Genomic DNA, 23,005 nt, shown 5'->3' on the forward strand with positions numbered 1-23,005 from the left:
ACAAGCCGTGCGAAAGCAAACCATTTTCTGCATGCATCCCAGTTACCATTTCAAGTAAAATACCTATGTGACAGAGATGTAGCACAGACATAACACAATCTTTAAAAACTATATCAGACCATATCTTCTGAAGCCATGGCTGTATCAATTTAGTGGAATATAAACATTGAGACTTCAAGCACTCTAAATCACAAGCTAAAGACTTGAAATTTTTTGCCATCGACAATTGGATGCCTTTAATGACATCATCATACGTAACAATTAGATCCGTTGTTTGTACTAGACTTGATTCAACAAGGTTCTCTATCTCCTTATGCTTCAAATCAACAACAATTTGTAAGCTTTCAATATTGCTGACTTATGTACCATTCTCATTGAGTAAAGTCATTTCCCTGTCTTTCAATCTTTCTATATATATCTTCATTTACTCATTAGCTATCACAAATTCGTTGATCATAATATCTGCTTCTCTCATTGTATCTTGTGCTTCTTCAAATTTAGCAAGAATACAAGATGCCTCTTGAGCTTTCTGAGCTGGAATGATCTTTGCCTCTCCAACTTCAAGTTCAAGTGACTGCAAAGGAAAAAGCATTGTCTTAACATTATTCAGTCAACAAGTGTCTATCAGCATGTAATCGGGGCCATACCCGAATCAAATAAACATTAAAATGCAGTATCTAGGAAGTGATCCTAGGTCGTCTCCCAGTGAGCAATGATCAAACAAAAGTTCATAACAAATAATAATAAAACAGTAACAAAATGGGCGGGGGGGGGGGGGGGGGGTTGTTTCTTTTTGTAATTTAAACAGCAAGCAAACTTGAATTAAAAAGATAATAGAACTAAAACATGTTGTTTCCCCTTGATCCAAAAGTAAGTCTCTTATCCTAGGTTACTAGAATATATCCCTTATCAATTCAACCACTTAATCCAACCCGAAATTAATTTACTAAGTGAAAATTAACACATGGCTGTCATTATGTGATTAAGTAACACATACACCAATTAATCCCTCTCACATGTCCATTAAGCATGAACGTTAATTAAGCACGGAGACAATTAATCAAGCATTAAGCATGCATGGATTAATATCAGCAACAATACAGAATAATTGGCGAAGGGGAAAAACTGATCAGAATTTAATATTAATAACAAAACCACAAAGAGAGCTATGCTTAATCCTCAAGAGAAAACAACACTAGAGATTTAGTCTTCCATTAATGGCAGAAACGAAAACAGCAATTGGAAACTAATTGCAACACAGAAACGAAAATGAATCTACAAACAGAAACTGAAAATGAAATTGCAATTGGAAACAAGATGCAGAAACGAATAGGAAATCAAAGGCAGAAGCGAACTGAAATTAGAAAACAGAAATGAAAGCGAAAATGGCATTATAAGCAGAAAATGAAACTGGAATTTGAAGCAGAAAACGAAAATGCAGTTCTACGTGAACAGTACCATGCGTGAATAGTAACCCTAAAAACTGAAAATGAAACCCTACAATCTCTGCCTACGTGAACAATAACCAGCCTCCCTTAAAACCATAGCAGCTGGGCTCACTAAAATATGGTCTGGTGGCCCAATTACAAAAATACAGCCCAAAAACAAAATGAAATAAAACTGGACGACAAATAAAATTGTCTGCTCTCTTCAAGTCCAAGCTGGTTCAGTCCAATTTCGAATCCAAGCCCAATTGCTTATAATTCTCCTGAAATTAAATTAAAACACAGAATTAGTCAAGTAGGCCCAAATGATAAAAATGCATAATTAATTTGACAACTAAGGCTAATCAGTAATTAAAATGGTGACAGAAAGGGGTAAGAAATAGGAGAAAATAATGACACATCAGCATGACTTAACACTATTGTTATAAATGAAACGTGCCTAACTCAACCCCCAACAATATATAGTTAACTAACTTCCACTATTGTTATAAATGAAATTGTGTTAATCAGTGATGAAATTTGTGGTAAACATTTGCAGATCATGATTAGGACTAGAGGCTTAGGTCGTGCCTTAGGTACGGTTATTGGCAGAGCTCTGGGGAGAGAGTATCGTCATGATTCAGATGATACTCCCTAACAGCGAAAGCCTACAGCATCGGCTCGTAGGCAACGGGAATATGCCCCTGTTGCCGAGGATGAGCTTGTGGTAGGTTCAGATGACCCTTTGGTAGATGCGGACGTAGATTTCACTTTTCTTACTAGTCCCAGAAGCAAAATAGAATCCATTTCCAAGGAAAAAAATTTAGGGTGCAAGAAGAATTCATATGACGGACATTAATGGTGATGATTGGTACGTTTATGCACCTAAAGTTTGCATTGGAGGAGATTATAATCGTAACGGGAATGGAGATTCTGGCTTAAACCTTGTTGCATGCGTGGAAGGTAACAATGATAATGATGTTTAATTTTTTATGACTATGCTCCCACAGCATAAACACTAATATGTATGTGGCTTGCTGACCCCTACAGCATTAACAAGTTTTGTATGCAATGACTACTGACTAGTTATATTAATTTATTAAGTTCTAACAGCTCTTTCAACGTGAAATTATTTATAAAATGTGCAAGTTTTAATTTAATTTGAAATATATGGTGACAAAGCTTGTATTCAATCAAGATGTCATCGTTATATATAGTTTAATTCACTTTTAATCTGATTCTTATAAATTAAATAAAATGATTACTTTTTTGCCATATCAAGAAGGCGTTTTTTTATGAACTGCAACATTTGTTTTGTCGTTAGTTTATGTAGTTGCAATTTAAGTGATCAGCAACTCAAATTGGAACTCTGTTTTAATTGAAACTATGTAAAAAGTCATACCGCAAAAACACAGGACAAAGGAGCAGTAATGCTGGAACCGCGGTTGAAGATCACCAACAATTGTTTCCCAAGGCATGTTTTGTTATTTACTAAAGAACTTATTTGCGATATATATCCATGCAAGTTCCCAGAATACAATAGGAACTTTTTCAGACATGCTGAAGCTACAGAACTAAAAGGGCGAAAACTCAAACCCAAGAATAGAAAAAGGATTTCAGAAAGAGAAGAGAGAGAATTTCTCTTTTTACATTCCTGAGGAGAGCTCTTTATATAAAAGAATAGTATAAAAACATAATTGTACGTTAATTAAAAAGTTAAAAGCATAAATCTTGTCACTAATTAATAAAACGGTAAAAATATAAATCGGAAATCCCGTAATTGATCGCAATAAGAAGATGACACATAAAAAACTAACGTTTTACGGTAAGCATTGAATTTGAAATTCAAAATAATTATCAATTTTTTTTATTAGATCAAAAGGCAAATAAAGGTTGCTCAACTCATTACCGCACGTGCAAGGTGGACAAATCGACCGATCTACAGTACGTCAAGGCCACGAGATTCAAGGTCATGTGCCCGAGACTTCCATCCTTACTAGCCATTTTAAGAGCCTATATCATACAAGATCGATGATATATAAATTCCAATAGCTTTGAAAAGTATCTTTTTGTTTGCTCATGTAGCGTATGGATTACTTGTAGGAATGGATGCCAACTAGGAAATACCTTCTCAAAACTCCAAACAGGGACATTCTTCCAGAAGGCAGAACCAATCCAAACTATAACTATAAGACAGGTTATAGGACCCTCAACATTAAGTGTGACCCTATAAAATGTGTTTTAAGTGTAATTTAATTAGTTGGCTTGTGGTGTGAAAACACGCTCTCAGTTGTTGCATTCCCTATAACTTAAAATTAATATTTTAAAATCATAATATACAACATCATTTTAAAAACAAATAAAAAATAATAATATTTGATTCCCTGCTCAAATAAGGCATGTTTACCAACAAGTCGTTAGTTCAAGTAATACTGGATTCGATTTCCTTCATCAAGGACTTGGATTTAGATCTTATGAATTAAAAAAATATGGTTAGGAGGAAAGACCTAACTAAACATAATCAGTCAGATCTTTTAACAATATGATCAGCAAAGCTATACTCAGCACCAATATTATGCTAACCATGAATAAGACATGTTTAGTGATTAATGATTATAAAATTCAGCGTAAATCGATCATCTTTTCCAACTATAAAAAGAAAGCGTAATGATTTCTTTTTTCTGCATCAGACATAATTATGATAGTTGAATAAAAAATAATAAATATATTTATTTTAATAACTTGTGATTTTTATTTTTCACATGCATTTTTTCATTTAATAACACTAAACATATTTAACATGTCTAAATAGAAATTTCATTTGTGATTGATTATTTTGTTATTTTTTCACACTAATATCCCCTAACTATATAATGCCTACAAATTAATTTTTTATGAGGCTTAAAAATCAAGGAAATAGATCAATCTATTTAGTCAAACTTTGTAGGTGTGATTAATTACTATATGAAAACTAATAACTTCTTTTGTTGGACTTAAATCTCATTGATTCATAGTTTGTAACACACTTTATGAAATGAAATTACCAATCCCACCCTCCCTGTCTCACTCGGTGTCCCACCAATTAAAATTTGTCACATCAATAAAAGTTCACACGTGATTATCATGAGATTTCTTGCATTCACTTTCCATTTTATCCCAATTTTTGTCTTCAACCAGCTACTGCTGCCTCCTCGACTCCCTCCACCTTCAAACTTTTGTATATATCAAATTGCATTATTAGTATTATCAATTAAAATCATGCAAACTTTTACTCTATTGGCAATGGAAAAAATAAAAAATATCTTGATGGAAATGGTTGATAAGTTGGTTAAGATTATGACAAAAAACAAAGTTAATGGATAGTGCATCCAAGCATCAAAAGAAAAGAAAATGGTTCCGTAAAAATAGAAAGCAAGTTGTGCAACAGTTTGGAATTCCAAAATGCATAGTGGGAAGTTGTTGGAGGTTATGAATCATGACTAGAAAAAATGAGTAGTGATTGCAACCCATGATGTATTAGGAGGGTTCACCACAATCTTGTAAACTACCCATTAACTTCAAGATTTATATGATTTCTCAGCTTATTAACACACCTTGTACTTCAAATTTTAGAAATACAATCAATCAAACACATGTCTATTTTATCTTGCATTTTATCTTTAACATTTTCAACCATTATTATTTTCCTTTATAGCATTTTCTTTACTACTTTCCTTTACTGCTTTGATTTATTGCTTTCATTTAAAGTTTTCAACCTTTGTCTTTCACACAAGATCCTATCTTCCCCCTTCTTCATTCACCTACACCAAGCGCTTTCCAGAGTGGCTTGGGAATCCATAGTCAAGAAGCATATTCCCCTTCTTAGCACAAATCATTTGATTATTTTGAGATCTTGTGGAGATAAGGCTAGCCGAAATGTATTTCGGCTCACTTTGAATTTTTAATCGATATTATCAAATTAATGTGGATGGTTTCTAGTCTTTTAATTTGGTGTTCTAGGCCATTTTTTGTGCCGCATTATATCCCAGTCATGATTTTCTGGTAGGCTTATAATGGAGGGGCATATTGTCCTGTTATTTAATTTGCATATCATTTTTGGTTTTGGTGGGTTGGGAACTGATATGAGCTCCCTCTTTCTTTTGTAATTATTGGTATATAACTTCAGCTCATGCCACCAAGGCCATTGTGTACAGAATTTAATCAATTTATATTAAAATTGATTTAAATATTAGTAATAACAATGTGAATTGGATTTGAAATTAGTTTGGGATTGAAGAAGGCGGAAGGAGTAGAGGCCAAGGGGAGCGGTAGGGGCAACATACGAGTTTGGGATAGAATGGAAAGAGACTGGCAAAGAAGAAATCATGTGATAGTCACATGCGAATTTAACTAATGTGGCAAATTTTAATTGGTGGGTACCAAGTGAGGCAGGGAGGGTGGGACTAGTGATTTCGTTCCCACACATTATTATATAATTGTATTACAATTTTAACTCTTTTTTGCAATCTATAAATAATAATAGCACTGTAAATATTATTTTTCAATTAAGTGAAAACCATAGTTAAAATTTGTCTTTGTTACAAGAGTAAGGATGCATGTGTGATTAAGAAGATTGAGTGCATTCAAATAAACTTTCTTTGGGGTGGGAGTGAGGAGGTAAAAGAAAATATGTTGGATGAGTTGGGAGAAGGTTTGTAGTCCTAGGGATTGTGGTGGTTTGGGGGTTAAAGACATTACACTATTTAATGAAGTTCTATCTGTTAAATGGAGGTGGAACCTTTTTTCACTAAAATGATAGTCTTTGGAGTAAAATTTTGATGTCAAAGTATGTAGTGGATGGAGAAATATTTTGGAAGGGAAAGATAAGAGTGGTGAGTCTGTTTGGTGAAAAGATCTTAGGAAGGTTTGTGGGGGGAAGAGTGTCTCTAAATGGTTTGATGTCTTGGTTGGTAGAAGGTTAGGGGAGGGGGAAAAATGTCTCATGGATAAGCTTCGAGAATGAAATCATTTTGTACACTTTTGGGTATCCCTTATACCCTTTCTTCATTAATATTATTGTATCTTTGCCGATTAAAAAAAACATGAATCACCTTTTATTTTAAACATTTCACTAATACTTTTCATTTTTATCTATCTTTCTCTTCTTATCTCATCATAAATCCTATCATACCTATATTTTTTCTTTGCTCTTTCTCTCTCTAAATATTGGATAACATTTGGAGTGTCTATCAAACATTTTCCTCGATACAATCTTATCCTTGAATTTCCTTTGACAAAACACATGATTTATGATTTAACCCTGATGTGATCCTTACTAGGAGCGGATCGCTTGATACAGGTCACAGAGTTTGGATGACTCCACTTTCAGAGAGTGAAGATAAGTCAAGGTAGACGCCACAAGGATTACCTTGATAAGTCTGAGATTGGTTCAACAAGGAACTCAAAGAGAAGCTCTCACAAAATATTTGCAAAATGCCAAAAGTCCCTTTATTGAAAACGAAAACCAATACATATAGTGTATCTGAACAAAAAGATAGAAATAGACATGGGCCTGCAAATCAATTTGGGCCAAAATTACAATGAAAAAATTATAAATAAAAAAATAAAACATATTTGGCATGGGCCTTCAAATTAGTCTGGGTCTTTAGCAACAATTAATATTCTTGGTAGTGCCTCTGCCTCTAGGCCTTCATCCTTCTCCACTTGGGCCTTGTTAAGTATGTCTACTACCATTTGTTAGAGGGTATTCACTGACTGTTTGGTCCTACTCCTGGTCATAGGTCCCTGTATTTGGGAAGTTTTAGGATTCTCATCATTCCCTCCTTCTTAGAAAGCATTTGCCCTTAAATGTTCATAATCATCACCTGGTTCAAGTACCACTTTCTTCTTGTTCTTGTTGGCTTGCTAGGCATAACTTTCATTCTTCTTTGTAATTTGAGCCTTCGCTTGCTCATGCAATCTTTTCACATACTCAACTTTATCCTGTGCATCCTTATGCCCACTTTGGCCATTGGTTTGAGGATAACATGTGGTGGAAAAGAGAAGCTTTAATTCAACCCTACCCCATAGTGTTCTTCAAAAGTGACTAAGGAACTTGGTGTCTCGGTTTGGAATGATGCTTCTTGGTAGTCCTTGGAGACACACCACTTCCTTGAAAAATAAATCAACAACATCAGTCTCTTGGGGATTGCTTTTGTAAGCTGTCCTGTTAGGCAATGAAGCTCCTGGAAAGAGGTCAATTTGATGTTCTATGCCTCTTAAGGGTGACAATCCATGAGGAATCTCTTTAGGAAAGACATCTTTAAATTCCTGCAATAAGAATTCAACACTAGGAGAAACAGAAATAGTTAACTCATTAGAATTATCAGCGAAAATTTTATTGTCTTTGTAATACAGTAGATAAAGTGGTTCACAAGCAAGTAACACTTTCTTCACTTCAATTGCCTTTGCTAAACAATTAAATTTTCTCTCAGGTGTATCACTCTTCTTTTTCCTATTCCTCTTTGGTGCCTCACTCTTTTCTTTCTCTTGTTCTCTCTTTTCTCTCATTCTGATTTGATCATCACACATTTCTCTAGGGGATAAAGGTTTAAGAATAATCTTCCAGTCATGGTGCTAGAAAGAAATCTTGTTGGTGAAGCCATCATTCACTGCTTTGGTGTGATACTACCAAGGTCTTCCCAATAGTACATGAGTTGCCTCCATTGGAACCACATCACACAACACCCTATCATTGTATCTTCCAATGGTGAGACACACCTCAACCTGCTGAGTCACTTTTACCTCTTCATCTTCACTAAGCTACTGAAGTTTGTATGGCCTAGCATGGGGCTTAGTATCCAAATTTAGTTTGCACACTAACCTGGAACTTGCAACATTGGTACAACTTCCTCCATCAACAATTAAAGAGCAAAACTTACCATTAATCGTACATCTGGTGTGGAAAATATTTTCTCTTTGGGTTTCGTCTTGTGGCTGTATCTGACTTCCCAAGAGCCTTCTCACCATTAGCATATCACCCTGCATAGCTTCCTCCTCAAGCTCTTCTTCCACTTCTTCTTCTTCTTCATTGATTTCAGATTGTCGCAACCTACCCTTCGATGGGAGAGCGACGCGAGACTCGATGGGTGCGTCTTCCAAGCAAGGAAAACGCGCGAAGTCTCCACCAATGTTTATTCGAGGAAAACGCTAGAAAAACCAAAAAGACGATGGTCTGTGAATTTTGAAAATGAGGGTTCGGGAGTTGTTTATGCATGGGGAAGGTATTAGCACCCCACGTGTCCGTCACAAAGGACTGCAACCTTTAATAGAGTGTGCAAAACATAACTTCAAAATTATGTATTTTCCCTTTTTATGTTTATTATTTTTTCCCTTTTTTATTTTTTTTTACTTTTTTGGGGTCGACAAGGGTATTGCCCTCGCTCCTACGTATCCTCAGGTGCGATGAGGAACTCAGACCTACGTAGTTCTTTAAGTCTGAAATTTTATGTGTTACATTGATTTTATATTTTTTTAAAAGATTGATTTTAAATGCGAACAAAAGTCATTTAAGGCATTGGACCTCGAAACGATGTTTTAAACTTTTGAAAAGCGGAGAGAATCGTTAAGGCGTTGGACCTTGAAACAATCTCTTGATTTTTTTTTTATGAAATGAAGAAGTTTATGAGTTGGTTTTATTTTGGTTTTTTTGTTTATTAACCTTCAATCCCTTGAAGATAAATTGTGGTACTAACGATCGGTTAAAACTTACTTTACAAAAGAAAAGCGATTACCGATGATAGGAGAAGGAGATGAAGATGCACAAAACAATAAAGAGGACTCCTAAGGGTCCATAGGGTGAATTCAAAACTTAAAAATAAAAACTAATCAGATGAAGAACGAAGAACGACCAAAGAACGAATGAAGAACGATGTAGAAATCGATTACAGTCGCGATTTGGCGGCATTTTAGCTTCTTTTTCTCTTCTTTCTTCTTCTTTTCTAATCTTTCTTCTCAATTCTGGACCTCTGGTCCTTAGGACCCCTTCCTCAGCCTCCCTTCACGCCTATTTATAGCAAAACAAGCCATTTGGGATGAAGGTAGCTCGCCCAGGCGAGCTGTTACTTCATTCTAAAGCAACCTTGCTCGCCCAAGTGAGCTGGTTACTTCACCATAAAGTTATTTTGGTGGTCCAGGCAAGCCAGAGGTATGAAAAAGTGTAAAAATGACCCTTTTGCCCTCCCTTTTGAGTATTTTCCGCATTCTTTTCCGAAACGTCGAAAAACCTTATAGATTGTGCGGCAATTGGTGTTAAGCAGCTCAATTCGGCTAGCAAGAATCAAAATGTTATCAAATGAAGGTCCCCGGACGAAATTAGGGTATGACAATTGCTCCTCTTTACTTATCTTTTATTGGAAATAAAAGGGAAGTAAAGATAAAGACACTAATTTCATTCGAGCGATCTTGCTATTCGACCGGGCCACTGGCGAAAACCAAGGAAGTGAAACCGAGAAAACATGAGGACATTGAAGTTCTTCTTTTTTCTTTTCTTTTTTCATTTTTTTTTCATTTTTTTTTATTTTCCTCTTATTTTATTTTATTTTTTAAAAAGCATAGAAACAGAGGACGTCGAGTCCTATGAAGCACAAGGACAAAAGACATTGAAGTCTTTGAGATGGAGACATTGTCGTCTTTGAAATGTAATTGAAGGCATTGTTGCCTTTTGAAAGCGTAAGGAAGACTATGAAAGTATTTGAAAAGTAAAGGCGAATGACCCTGATTGTCTCTGCAGTACAAAAGACTATGATAGTCTTTGAAAAGTAAAGGTGGATGACCCTGATTGTCTCCGCAAGACAAAAGACTATGATAGTCTTTGAAAAGTAAAGGGGCAGATGACCTTGATTGTCTCTGCTTGCCAACAGACTTGATAGTCTCTGAGGCAAAGAAGACTGTGATAGTCTTGGACTAAAGACATTGAAGTCTTCAAAAAGAGGAAGATAACCTTGATTGTCTCTGCATGCCAACGGACTTGATAGTCTTGAGGCAAAGAAGATTGTGATAGTCTTGGTCGAAAGACATTGAAGTCTTCGAAAAGAGGCAGATGTCCTTGATTGTCTCTGCATGCCAACGGACTTGATAGTCTTGGGGCAAAGAAGATTGTGATAGTCTTGGTCGAAAGACATTGAAGTCTTTGAAGAGAAGCAAATGACCTTGATTGTCTCTGCATGCCAACGGACTTGATAGTCTTAGAAGGGGTAGCAAAGGATAAATTAGTTTTTGGGATGTTGAAACATGGCCATGTGTCATTTCAAATCTTGACTTAGATCCTTTTGTAGTTTGGATTTTGGGACAAAACCTTAATAACATGCTTCTGATTGTTCTTTTTTATTACCCTAATTTTTGCTTAGGCCGCCCTTTCGGGTGGGTTCTCGACCTAACGATTAAAAACTTCTTATCTGCCCCTAGGTTGGCTTGAGGCTCATGCACAGTGCCTCTCATTGCCCCAGTGTAGGGCTCTGAGGTATCTATTGTTGCCTTTTGTCACGACCTTGTAGCAAGGGAAAATGAAAGAAACTGTGCATATTCTCGAAAATGAATTTTCTAGGACGAGAAACATTTAAAGGATTTTCAATTGACAGGTTAAGTCGAATGAATCCTGTCCTTGATAACTCACTTTTCTCTCTAAAAGAAACTTTTGGGAATGATAAAATGAGGCCACATGAATGTCTGTACTTTTTATTTGAAACACAGTCAATCAAACATTTATTTTTACTTTTTACTCATCATTTACGACATCCTTACCAAACGTGTAGAACGAGCGATTTCTGATTGAACAAACTTGGGAATCAAACTTAGCAGTGTAGGTCGCTTGAGCAAATTGACCAACGGCTTACATTCACATTCCAATGGAAGTTAAATAAGCAAAGATGCAATTGTGAGACAATGAGATAAGGACATCAAATTTATCCATATTATTAGCATTGTGACTATGGTTTACAATAATGGCATAAACTTGAAAATCCTAATGAGTCATTGGAGACATCTAACAACAACCTTCAAACTGGCCCATGCATAGGGTCGCTTGCCAATGTTAGAATTCACAAGCGATTATCTTCCTCAAATTTTAGCCAACCTGTATCAATCAGACTTTGCACCTTATGTTTCAAGGTCATACAATGCTCAATGGAATGCCCCGGAACTCTTCCATGATAAGCACATGTTGCATTCGAGTAGTATCCTCGAAAAAATGGAGGTTGAGGAACCTTGGCTGGGGTTATGGCTACCATTGCATTATTGAGTAGATATGGGAGTAAGTCGGCATACAACATTGGAATTGGGGTGAATTCTACAGGCTGCTTTGCTGGAAAATTCCTTCCTTGGTTGGTATTTTGGTTTGTGTTAGAGGTGGTGTTTGGTATTGGATGTGCAGCAGGCGGGCTTTATGGCTGATTTAGGGGTGACCTTTGTGGTTTGATTGGGCATTCTTGACTGGCAGGGTGGTGGGTAATGAGAAGGACTGATATTGGCCGAGTATTGATATTGTTGAGCTGGTGGGGAATTTGGCCATGTAGGAATGGCAGTCACAGCATGGGTTCCTCCCTCATTTTCTTCATTTTCCCTAGGCTTCCCATTCATCAAAGCATTTAAAACATCGTTTCGAGGTACAACGTTTCAAGGTCCAATGCCTTAAATGACTTTTGTTCGCATTTAAAATCAATCTTTCAAAAAAAGATAAAATCAATGTAACACACAAAATTTCAGACTTAAAGAACTACGTAGGTCTGAGTTCCTCATCGCACCTGAGGATACGTAGGAGCGAGGGCAATACCCTTGTCGACCCCAAAAAAGTAAAAAAAACATAAAAAAGGAAAAAATAATAAACATAAAAAGGGAAAATACATAATTTTGAAGTCATGTTTTGCACACTCGATTAAAGGTTGTCATCCCTTATGATGGACGCATGGGGTGCTAATACCTTCTCTGTGCGTAAACAACTCTCGAACCCTCTATTAGACGAACCCATCGAGTCTCGCCTCGCCCTCCCCCCGTGCGTAAATAGAAACTTTTATGATGACCCTTTGAAATTGATCTCACTCCCAAGATGATTACAAAACACAGAGTTATAAAGAATAAGAGAATCACACAAGAGTTTATATTGGTTCAGTCCAATCCAGACCTACATCCAATTTGTTCTAAGTCCTCTTAGAACATACACTATATAGAGAACACTAGTTCAAACACTATGCACACAATTCTCTAATAGAAAACCAATCTTTCTCTTCAATCCCACAAGAAAAATCCAAAATGATGCAATCCTACCCCCCGAGGGTATTGGATAGAAGACTCCAAGAAGATTGGGCCAAAGATGCAGGAGGAGGCCCTAGGGTTCTCATGAGCCTTAGGGTAGATTTTGGGCCCAAGGGCTAAGTATGAGTCCACTTCTCTTTGTAAATATTAGAATAGGTTTTCCTTCTTTTGGGCCTTGTATTTTGGCCATTTTAGGTTTGTAGGGCACCCTACAAATTAAAGGCACCCTACCCTATAAGTTAAGGGCCCCTTCCCTATAGGGACCTAGATGACCTAGTCCAACTTTGCATAAGGGTAGAGCAACAACTTAAAAGGAAGCCTACTTTAAAATCTTATGGCTCTCACTCTTATCCAAAGAAAGACCAAGGTCAAGGCATTTTAGGGGTTGCACCTTCTAAGCCCAAAGATGTTAAGAGGGACGAGGAAGAAATACTAGAAAAACAAAAAGAAAAAAGGATAATAAGGCCTTGTCTTCAAAGGCCAAGGGGAAGGAAAAAGAGGAAAAGGATTTCTCCAAGAAGATTGTTAAGAAGGAAAATCATTTTGCAACAAAAGGTGATATCAAAAGAGCACTCCTTCTTAAACAATCCTTCTACCTTCTCCTATCAAGGGAAACCTCCCTTAGCACAGCCATATCTCTTGAGCTTGAGGTTATTCCTCAAGTAAAGGAGTTGTTGGATGAGGGTTTGGTTTATAACAACTTAAACCCTTGTGCTTTGTTGGTGCTTAAAATAGGTATTATAAGGTACCAAATCCCTATGATAGGTGGTATGATGAATGTGTTGAGTGGTGTGACCCTCTTTTGTAAAATCACCCATGCATCCAACGTCTTCATGATTCACATACATAGGAACTCGTTAGGTATGTTTGTTCTTATTTTTGGTTTCAATACAATCCTAGGTGCTCATATGGGACATCTTAGGTTTGTTATACTTTTTGGTAGGAGTAATCAACATGAAAATATAGAAAAATGGTATTTTTTATTGTATTACTTTCCTTAATTTATTAAATAGTGATCAAGGGGTTCCCATGGACCCTAAGAGAATAAAGGTCATTCCTAAGTGGCACACTCCACCAAGTATAAGGGAAATTTGGGGCTTCCATGACTTAACAAACTTTTACAAAAGGTTTGTCCCATATTTTTCTATACTTGTAGCACCACTCATTGCGTTGGTGAGGAACCATGTTCCCTCATAGGAAGATGCCCAGGAAAGGGGATTTTAGACCTCACCTTACTTTAACATACCCAACACCACTAATATATATGTTTTTATTCTTTTTATAGGTGTTAAGGGAAGAAGCCTAGAGTTTCAAGAACCTTTGGATTTAAGGTCAAACCTTTTCAAGGGGGAGGGGATGATGCAATCCTACCCCCCAAGGGCATTGGATAGAACACTCAAAGAAGATTGGGCCAGAGATGCAGGAGAAGGCCCAAGGATTCTTATGATCCTTGGGGTAGATTTTAGGAACATGAGCTAAGTATGAGCCCACTTATCTTTGTAAATATTAGAACAGGTTTTCCTTCTTTTGGGCCTTGTATTTTGGCCATTTTAGGTTTGTAGGGTACCCTACAAATTAAGGGCACCCTACCATACAAGTTAAGGGTACCCTAGTAGTATAGGGTTTTAGCCTTGTATTTTAGGGCATTTTGAGTAGTCTTTGTAGTAGGGACTTTTTTTGTATTTTTATGTATTTTGGAGGGGTGTGGTTCCCATGGGGGTGAGCTTAGCTATTGGAGGGGTGTAACACTTGCATCCCAAGGAAGCTTTCTCCCATCATGTATTTTGGCTTGGGGATGAGCTTGGAGGGGTGTAACACTAGCTTCCCAAGGAAGCTTCTCAAGGAAGCTACTTAGGCTATAAATAGAAGCATGTGTAACACTCTTGGTAACTTTGATGAATGAGAGTCTTGTGAGACACACTTCAAAGTTCAAATTCTTTCCCTATCTTTCCTTCATTCCCATGACACTTTTTTTTTTCTCTCTCTCTCTCTCTCTCATTATTTTCCTCCATTGAAGCTTCCTTTCTAAGCTTCTTATCCAAGGCACTCTCTTGGTGGTGAAGCTTCTCCTTCAATGGTTTATTCCCTAGTGGATGACGCCTCCTCTCACTTCTTCTCCTTTATCTTCTGCTGCATCTCCACGGCCGAAAATCACCATTGAAGGACCTCATTGAAGATCAAATATCCAGCCTCCATAGAAGCTTCTCAATCAAGATTCCATACAAAATTAAAAGCTTATCAATTCTTCAACATCCATGGTAACTCTAACCAACAACACTCTAAAAAAAATTAAAAGATAAGGATCGAATACACTTGAAATGTGCAATTCTTTGATTTGCAATATTTCTTCACAAGTTGATCAATTCATGTTTGTAAAATGAGTGACTTTTAGATCAACTTTAATCTTTAGACGTATTATAGTTCTATTCTTCTTTAAGACTCTCTTGAAATGTTTTTCACAAATTCTGAACGAATCAAGAGTCTGTTAACAAGAAAACACATAGGGGTCTTTATAAATTTTGACTATTAAAATAAATCTAATCGATTATAAAACAAGTAATCGACTAATTCATCAAAATCTCCTTTGCTTCTCCTTGTTTCCAAGAGTTGGGTAATCGATTATCCTAAGCTGTAGAACCTTCCTTCTTCTAAAACTGGCTTGAGCATTTGATTACCAAATGAGGCAATCAATTAATTTGATGTTGCTAGCCAAATTTGAAGTAGAAGTGAGTTTTAAGAAACTTAGAGACAAATAAATATCCATCTACTTCACAACTAATCAAATGCTAAGCATGAAAAAGATTATAAAAAGAACTAAGCCACAGACATGCCTAGACTAAAACAATCAATACAAAGGCCACATCTATCAAAGCATGTTAGGCATAGCAAGATTATCAAAGCAAAACTAGACTAGGGGATTCAAGCTTTGTTCTAACATGTGTGGGTGCTGATCTGATCCACGTGAATATAGATAGGACATGAGTGTGTTTGTGGCAAAATAGACTTAGGTTTAAAGGCATAAATGAGGGTAAGTTAGGAAATAGCAAAAAAGGTAGAAACTTAATGAAGAAGTTGTTGTAAAATTAGAATTTTGGTGTCTCTCCCAAGGTGATATTTTAGCTAGCACATACCAAGGTAGGGAACATGGTTTGATTTAGGCTAATCTTAAGTACAATGCATATGAAATAGGTAAAGTAAATGTGTACTTAGCAAGTACATTTAGTTAAGCTAGTTTGGTTGTTTTTCAATGAGCTTAGTTGAAATAAAACTACCTAGTTAGGTGCAAGAAAGAGAAAATTTCATGGGTCCATCCTATCTAGGGAAAATAAAAAGCTTTTCTATGTACTGGTAAAGAATACATAGAGAAATCTCAATAAGTTTTGTCAAAAATCTCAACAAGTTTCATCAGAAATCTTAGGTTTAGCTATTTCTTGTCCAAATGGAATCATGTGACTTGAAATAAGTCTTAGAATGAATATGAAATTTGTCATGTGTCTCTATGTGTCGCAACCTACCCTTCAGCAAGAGGGCGATACGAGACTCACGGGTGCGTCTTCCAAGGGAGGAAGGCGCGCGGAGTCGCCACCAATGTTTATTCGAGGAAAACTTCAGAAAAACCGGAAAGGTGTGGTCTACGAACTTTAATCGTGAAAGGTTCGGGAGTTGTTTTTACACATGGGGAAGGTATTAGCACCCCACGCGACCGTCACAAGGGACAACAACCTTTAATCAAATGTGCAATATCATGTCTTCAATATGTTTTATTTTCCCTTTTTTATGTTTTTTATAGGTCTTTTGTTTTTTTTTTATCTTTTTGTGATCGACAAGGGTGTTTCCCTCGCTCCTACGTATCCTCAATTGCGATGAGGAAATCATACCTATGTAGTTCTTTTCAGAACTAAACGTTGGTTAAGTTGTTTTGATCTTTTTCCGCAAGATCGATTTTAACCGCACAAAAGTCGTTTAAGGCGTTGGACCATTAAACGATCTTTTGATTCTTTTGAAAGGAGAGAAACGTTAAGGTGTTGGACCATTAACGATCTCTTGTTTTTGAAAGGAGAGAAACGTTAAGGCGTTGGACCATTAACGATCTCTTGGTTTTAAAATGAGAGAAACGTTAAGGTGTTAGACCATTAACGATCTCTCGGGGTGGTCGACAAAAGCGGGGCTTTTTCTCCTACGTATCCTCAATTGCGATGAGGAAATCAGACCTACGTAGTTCTTGCAAAAGCGGTAAAGTTACATGTTGATTTTATGCTTTTGAACGGTCCATGTTAACCAATAAAAGCAAAGAGGATCGTTTAAGGCGTTGGACCTTAAAACCGTTTTTGGTGATTTTTGCGGACAAAGCTTGATTTATGAGTTGATTTTAGCCTTAGCTTCACTTTGGTTATTAGTCAATTCATTCAAGGAAACTTTCAAAGAAAAATGTCCGATTGATTTTTTTGATTATTTTATTATTTTTTTTCAAGATATTTTGATTATTTTATTATTATTTTGTTTTTTTTTTGTTCAATCGAGGTTACAGTGTGAACGATCGGTTAGATTTTGCTTTAACAATGATTAAACGAGATTACAATGCCAATGATCGGTTGAAATTCATTTTATCATTTATTAGGCGAGATAACGGCTTAAACAATCGATTAAAGCTCGTTAAAAATGGAAGAAAAGAAAATCGAAAGTGAACGAAATAAAGATGAAAGCCAACAAAACAAGAAATGAATTGAAAGTCTCGGATTCGAAAACTTATCAGTTGAAGAATGAAGAACGCATGAAGAACGGACGAAGAACGGTGAAGAACGGCGGAAAATCTTCATGAAATTGCTCACAGAAACGACTCGGAAGCGTTACGGAAGCAACTCGGCTTGGATTTCCTTCATAGAAAACACATTTTCACCCAAAACAGCTGAAATGCATAGCCGAGGGGGTTAGGGACCCTTGGAACAGCTCCCCCTTGGCCTATTTATAGAAAAATGGGGAGGAGGTTGCCGCCCCACTCGCCCAAGCGAGCTCAGCTCACCCAAGCGAGCTGGGTTACTTCCTCCTTAAGTAACCCAGCTTCCAAAATGTACTGGAAGGGCCTAGATTCGAAAATTTGAAAATTTCTATTTACACCCCCATCTTGATAAGTTCACCCTCCCATTTTCGTAATTTACGGAAAAGTTACATAAGCCTTACGGAAACATATAGGACTTCATTTTCTTCTTTTTCCTCTTCCCTTTCACCAATATCAAGTTAAATATGCTTACCCAAGATTTTCAGAAATTTTATGGAAGCCCCAAAAGCCATTTTTTCAACAAAAGGAGGGAGGTGCTTGCCACCCAGCTTGCCCATGCGAGCTGGTTGCTTAGCCAGGAGGAAAGAAAAGGTCCATAATCCTCTAGATGGGCACAAATTTGAAAATTTCTATTTACACGTCCAGCATGATAAGTTCACCCCCCGGTTTTTGTGTTTTTTGGTTGTTTTCCTTCTGAAACCTCACGGAACTTTACAGATTCCATGGCGATGGGTGTTAAGCCTTCTGAAGTGATTAACAACGCTCCCCGGATGAAATTAGGGTGAAACAGTCTATTTACACACCCCCGACTTTGCTAAATACACTCTCATTTTTGCGTTCTTGGCCGGTTTCTCTCCAAAACATCCCAGAACTTTACGGATTATGCAACGATACTCTTTTTGCCCTCCAGAATGTTGCGGGACTTTACATATTACACAACAATGCTCTTCTTGACTTCCGGAATGTTGCGAGACTTTACGGATTACACAATGACGGGCGTTAAACATTTTGAGGTGGTCAAGCGAAGGTTGCATGCCAACAAATAATGGTCCCCAGATGAAATTAGGGTATGACAGTTGTCCCTCTTTACTTTTCTTTTATTGGAGATAAAAGGGAAGTAAAGATAAGACACTAATTTCGTTCGAGCTGAATCTTTACCTGACCGGCCACTAGCGCAAATCCAAGCAGTAAATTCCGTGAAGGCATGAAGATATTGAAATTCCTTCTTTTCTCGTTTAATTCATTTTCATTTTCATTTTCACGCTGAAATCCTTTTTTTTAAATGTACATACAAAGGAAGTTGAGTCCTACGACGCACAGGGGAAAAGGATATTGAAGTGTTTTGAGGTGAAGACATTTTCGTCTTCGAAATGTAGATGAGGGTCATTGTCGCCTTTTGAAGGCATGTAATGACTGAAGACATTTTTGTCTTCGAAATGTGTGAGGACATTGTCGCCTTTGAAGGCATGCAATGACTAAAGACATTTTTATCTTCAAAATGTGTGTGGATTACCGTACAGGGCGTCTCCGCATGCTTCTTGACTTCTCACAGATTGGGGTAGCATAAATGTGTGTACGGATAACCCTTAGGTGTCTCCGTATGTCACCCGATTCTCATAGGTCGGGGTAACAGAACTGTGTGTGTACGGATAACCGCTGGGTATATTCGTATGCCACCTGACTCATGGATCGGGGTAGCAGAACTGTGTGTGTACGGATAACCACTAGGTATATCCGCCTGCCACCTGACTCATGGGTCAGGATCAACAGATGTTGTGTTTGTACAGATAACCACTTGGGGTATTTCCGCCCGCCACCGGACGCATGGGTTGGGATAACAAAAGGTGTGTGCAGATAACCATTGGGTGTCTCCGCATGCTATCGGACCCTTAAGTCACAATAGCAGAATTGAGACTTTTTTGCGGTCTCGACCGGAAGATGCTGACATCTCTAGAAAAGGAGCAAATGATGACGTTAGTCACAGCATGCTATCGGGCTTTGAGTCTTACGGATAGCAAATGAGACTTTTTCGCAGTCTCGGCCGGAAGACGCTAACATCTCTGGGGAAGGTGCAAATGATGATGCTAGTCACTGCATGCTATCAAGATTTGAGTCTTACGGATAGAAATGAGACTTTTTCGCAGTCTCGGCCGGAAGACGCTGACATCTTCGGGAAAGGTGCAGGTGACGACGTTAGTCACTGCAGGCTATTGGGCTTGCTTGTCTCTAGCTGACAAAAGGTACAGATAACCATAAGGTATCTCCGCATGTCATCGTACTCGCCGTCTCTGGATGACAAAGGTGCAGATGACGACATTAGTCTCTGCGTGTCAATGGGCTCCCTTGCCTCTGGCTGACAAAAGGTGCGGATAACCATAACGTATCTCCACATGTCATCGGACTCGCCGTCTCTGGATGACAAAGGTACAAATGACGAAATTAGTCTCTGCGTGTCAACAGGCTCGCTTGCCTCTGGTTAAAAAAAGGTGTGAATAACCATAAGGTATCCCCGCATGTCATCGGACTCGCCGTCTCTGGATGACAAAGGTGCAGATGACGACATTAGTCTCTACGTGTCAACGGGCTCGCTTGCCTCGGGTTGACAAAAGGTGCGGATAACTATAAGGTATCTTCGCATGTTATCAGACTCGCCGTCTCTGAATGACAAAGGTGCAGATGACGACGTTAGTCACTGCATGCTACCGGACCCTCGAGTCACAATAGCAGAAGGTGGGGTGGTCGACAAAAGCGGGGCTTTTGCTCCTACGTATCCTCAATTTGTGATGAAGAACTCAGACCTACGTAGTTCTTGCTTTTGTGAGACTAAAATAGTCTTGGTGTTCTTTCACTAAAATGCGAACATGCTTTAGTAAAGAAACAAAACCTCCAACTGATCAGAGCAACATATAATTTTTGGTGAAAAACAATGTGTCTATTGGGGAAGGAGAGTATGCTGATAAAATTTTCTCATAACCACAAATGAGACTTTGGACGTTAGCGTTTCCTTTCTAAACGACCATTTAGAAGAAACCCTGGGTCCAACTGAAATAGAAACAAAACCACTCAAAGTGTATCAATGTCACACAGGCAAGTGTTTTATCCTGATTCCGAACCATAGATATGTCATGACTCGATTTTGCAAATCATTTCCTATCAAATCAAAGATTACATGCGTGATCATGGATCAATAGGACTTTTTCTTGGGAATAGTGTTTTTGGAGGGGAATTTGGCTCTGAGTGTTTTGGTCTTTTTCCTTTTTTGTTTTTGTTTAGTGTGGGGCGAGAAAGTCGCCAGCACATAGGATTTTGGTTGGCAATCAATGGGAGAGGACCACTTCAAGTCGTGGTTTCCTTTCTTTTCTTGTTTGCTTGTGACAATTCTGTATTGTTCAGATATTGTCTGGTCCAAAGACCTTTCAGTATATTTCTTTTGTTTTCTTCTGATCCTTGATCGGAAATTTTTATTTCTTTTTTTGCTTTCTTCCAATCTTTGATCGGGAATTTTCTTCTTTTTCTTTCTTCCGATCTTTGATCGGGAACTTCCTTTTTCTTTTGTTTTCTTCCGATCTTTGATCGGAAACTTCTTTTTCTTCTTTTTTTGTTTTTTTTCCGAGGGCGAGGATGGACATTCTCACCCTGGGTCAAGGCTTATGGTGAGTTGGGATTTTGGCTCAAGGCTTGTAGAACGACTGGACATGATATATGTCAGGGCGTTGGTTTGGCCAGCGGTTCAGGGATAAAGGAATGCCTCACATTATTTCCATGACACCCATGCAACAATGATGATTTAGAAATTTTATGCAAAACTGGTCATGCATGCACCCATGTGGACACTCAAGCATCAAGTTTTTATGGTCATGTGACACTAGGGCTCAGGATTCATTTTCTTTATTTAAGTCAACCCAGTGTTTCCAAAACATGTTCTTTTATCAATTCATGCATTCATTCGAGTCCATTTTGGGTGTTCGGGAAAATTTTCACAGCATTCACCTTGAGGTGTATACACATTTTTCAACAAAACCCTTTGTTTTGATCGGTGAATCTTTTTCAAAGAAAAGCTGGAAGTTATTTCTTTTCAAAAGCGTGCTGGTTTTTCAGCCAAAAGATATATTTTTTGTTCTTGTTTGTTTTTGTTGTTTTCTTTTTTTTTTGTTTTGGCCATTTTCAAAAGATTAAAAACAGCTCATAACCTGGACACGGTTGATGCCCGAGATCACATCTTTTTGAAAAATGGCGTGCGAACAAAAGTGCACAAGACCTACACATTTTTTTTTTGTGTTTCAGACAAATCATCGTAAAGTAAGTACGACCATATTCCCAAAGCGATAAATTACTCGCAATGCGACAGATAACTGCATGTTCAGTTTAATCACAATGGACATAATAATTGGAAGCAAATAATGTCAGATCACAAGGGAAATAACAAAATAATAGAAGAACTGAAAGCAGTAATGAAAGATAAATCACAAGTTTGGTGATCCCGGTGGTATGGCTCTGCCTCCTCCAAGGAAGTGCGGAAATTCATCATCCCTCAGCTGCCCCTATCTCTGTCTGAGGATTGACCATCCTTTGATGGCCTCGAAATGGTATTGATGTTCCACGCTCTGGAATCGGTGTTTGTCAAAGCATGTGTCAGCTTGTGGGGCCGCACTGAAACCCTCTTCAATGGTGCCCTTCTTGGACAGCTTTGCGAGAAGCTTCTTCGTAGCCAATTCTAGGTTGCCTCCTAGTAGCACTTCTTTAACGTCTTGAGCCGGATGTGTGATGACTTGTCAGTCACGGGCCTAGTATTTTTGCTTACCTTTGGCTTTGGAATTGGTTGCCTACTGGTCGGCCATGTGTTGTAGGCAACGCTCCAGCCTTTGTAGATGAGTTGCGGGGCTCTAGAGGTGGCAGCGATGTGTCTGTTGCTCGAAGTCGGCCATCCCTAGGCTGCCGTGGTGCCTCACCCTATGCCTGCCAGGGGGCGCAGTACTTCTTGATGAAAGCCCAGTTAATAGGGGGCCTGATGACCTTGTTGGGGGCGACGGGCACTCCATAGAACTGACAAAGGCCCGTAATCAGAGCTGGAAACCCCAGGACCTTGTTGGACTTCTTTGGGTCCACTAGGTGTCTTGCGAGCGCAATCCCAGCAAACAACAGATGACATCAGAAATCAATTGAGCGATGTACATACTTACCTATGTCACGATGGCGTGACCTTGCTGGGGGGGACGGGCACCCGGTAGGACTGACTGAGGCGCATAACCAAAGCTGGAAACACCAGGGCTCTATTGGACTTCTCCGGGTCCACTGGGTGTCTTGTGGACGCGATCCCTACAAATAGTGGATGGCATCAAAAATCAATTGAGCCATATGCATACTTACCTATGTCATCAGGATCCACACTCATCTCCTTGCAGCGGTTGGGTGAAATCTTGCCCCGGTAAGCATAGTATCTGCACGATAGCCTCCCTCTCTGGTTGTGCTCGCACAGTTTGCACTCCTCCAGGATCAAGGGGTGGCTCAGGAACTGATA

The 23,005-nt window shown here is 38.2% G+C and overlaps 1 protein-coding gene across 1 annotated transcript in view; it reads right to left on the reverse strand.

Annotated features, from left to right (window-relative positions):
* Positions 1-424: 424 nt before the first annotated feature.
* LOC114410732 (serine/threonine-protein kinase ppk15-like) overlaps positions 425-23,005 on the reverse strand; it is an 82,939-nt gene continuing 60,358 nt past the window's right edge. The window contains exon 8 of the mRNA XM_028374669.1: positions 425-574. Coding sequence (XP_028230470.1) covers positions 425-574 — 150 coding nt within the window. The remainder of the gene's footprint in view (positions 575-23,005) is intronic.

The sequence above is a fragment of the Glycine soja genome, chromosome 4, assembly GCF_004193775.1.
Source record: "Glycine soja cultivar W05 chromosome 4, ASM419377v2, whole genome shotgun sequence".
Taxonomy (NCBI): domain Eukaryota; kingdom Viridiplantae; phylum Streptophyta; class Magnoliopsida; order Fabales; family Fabaceae; genus Glycine; species Glycine soja.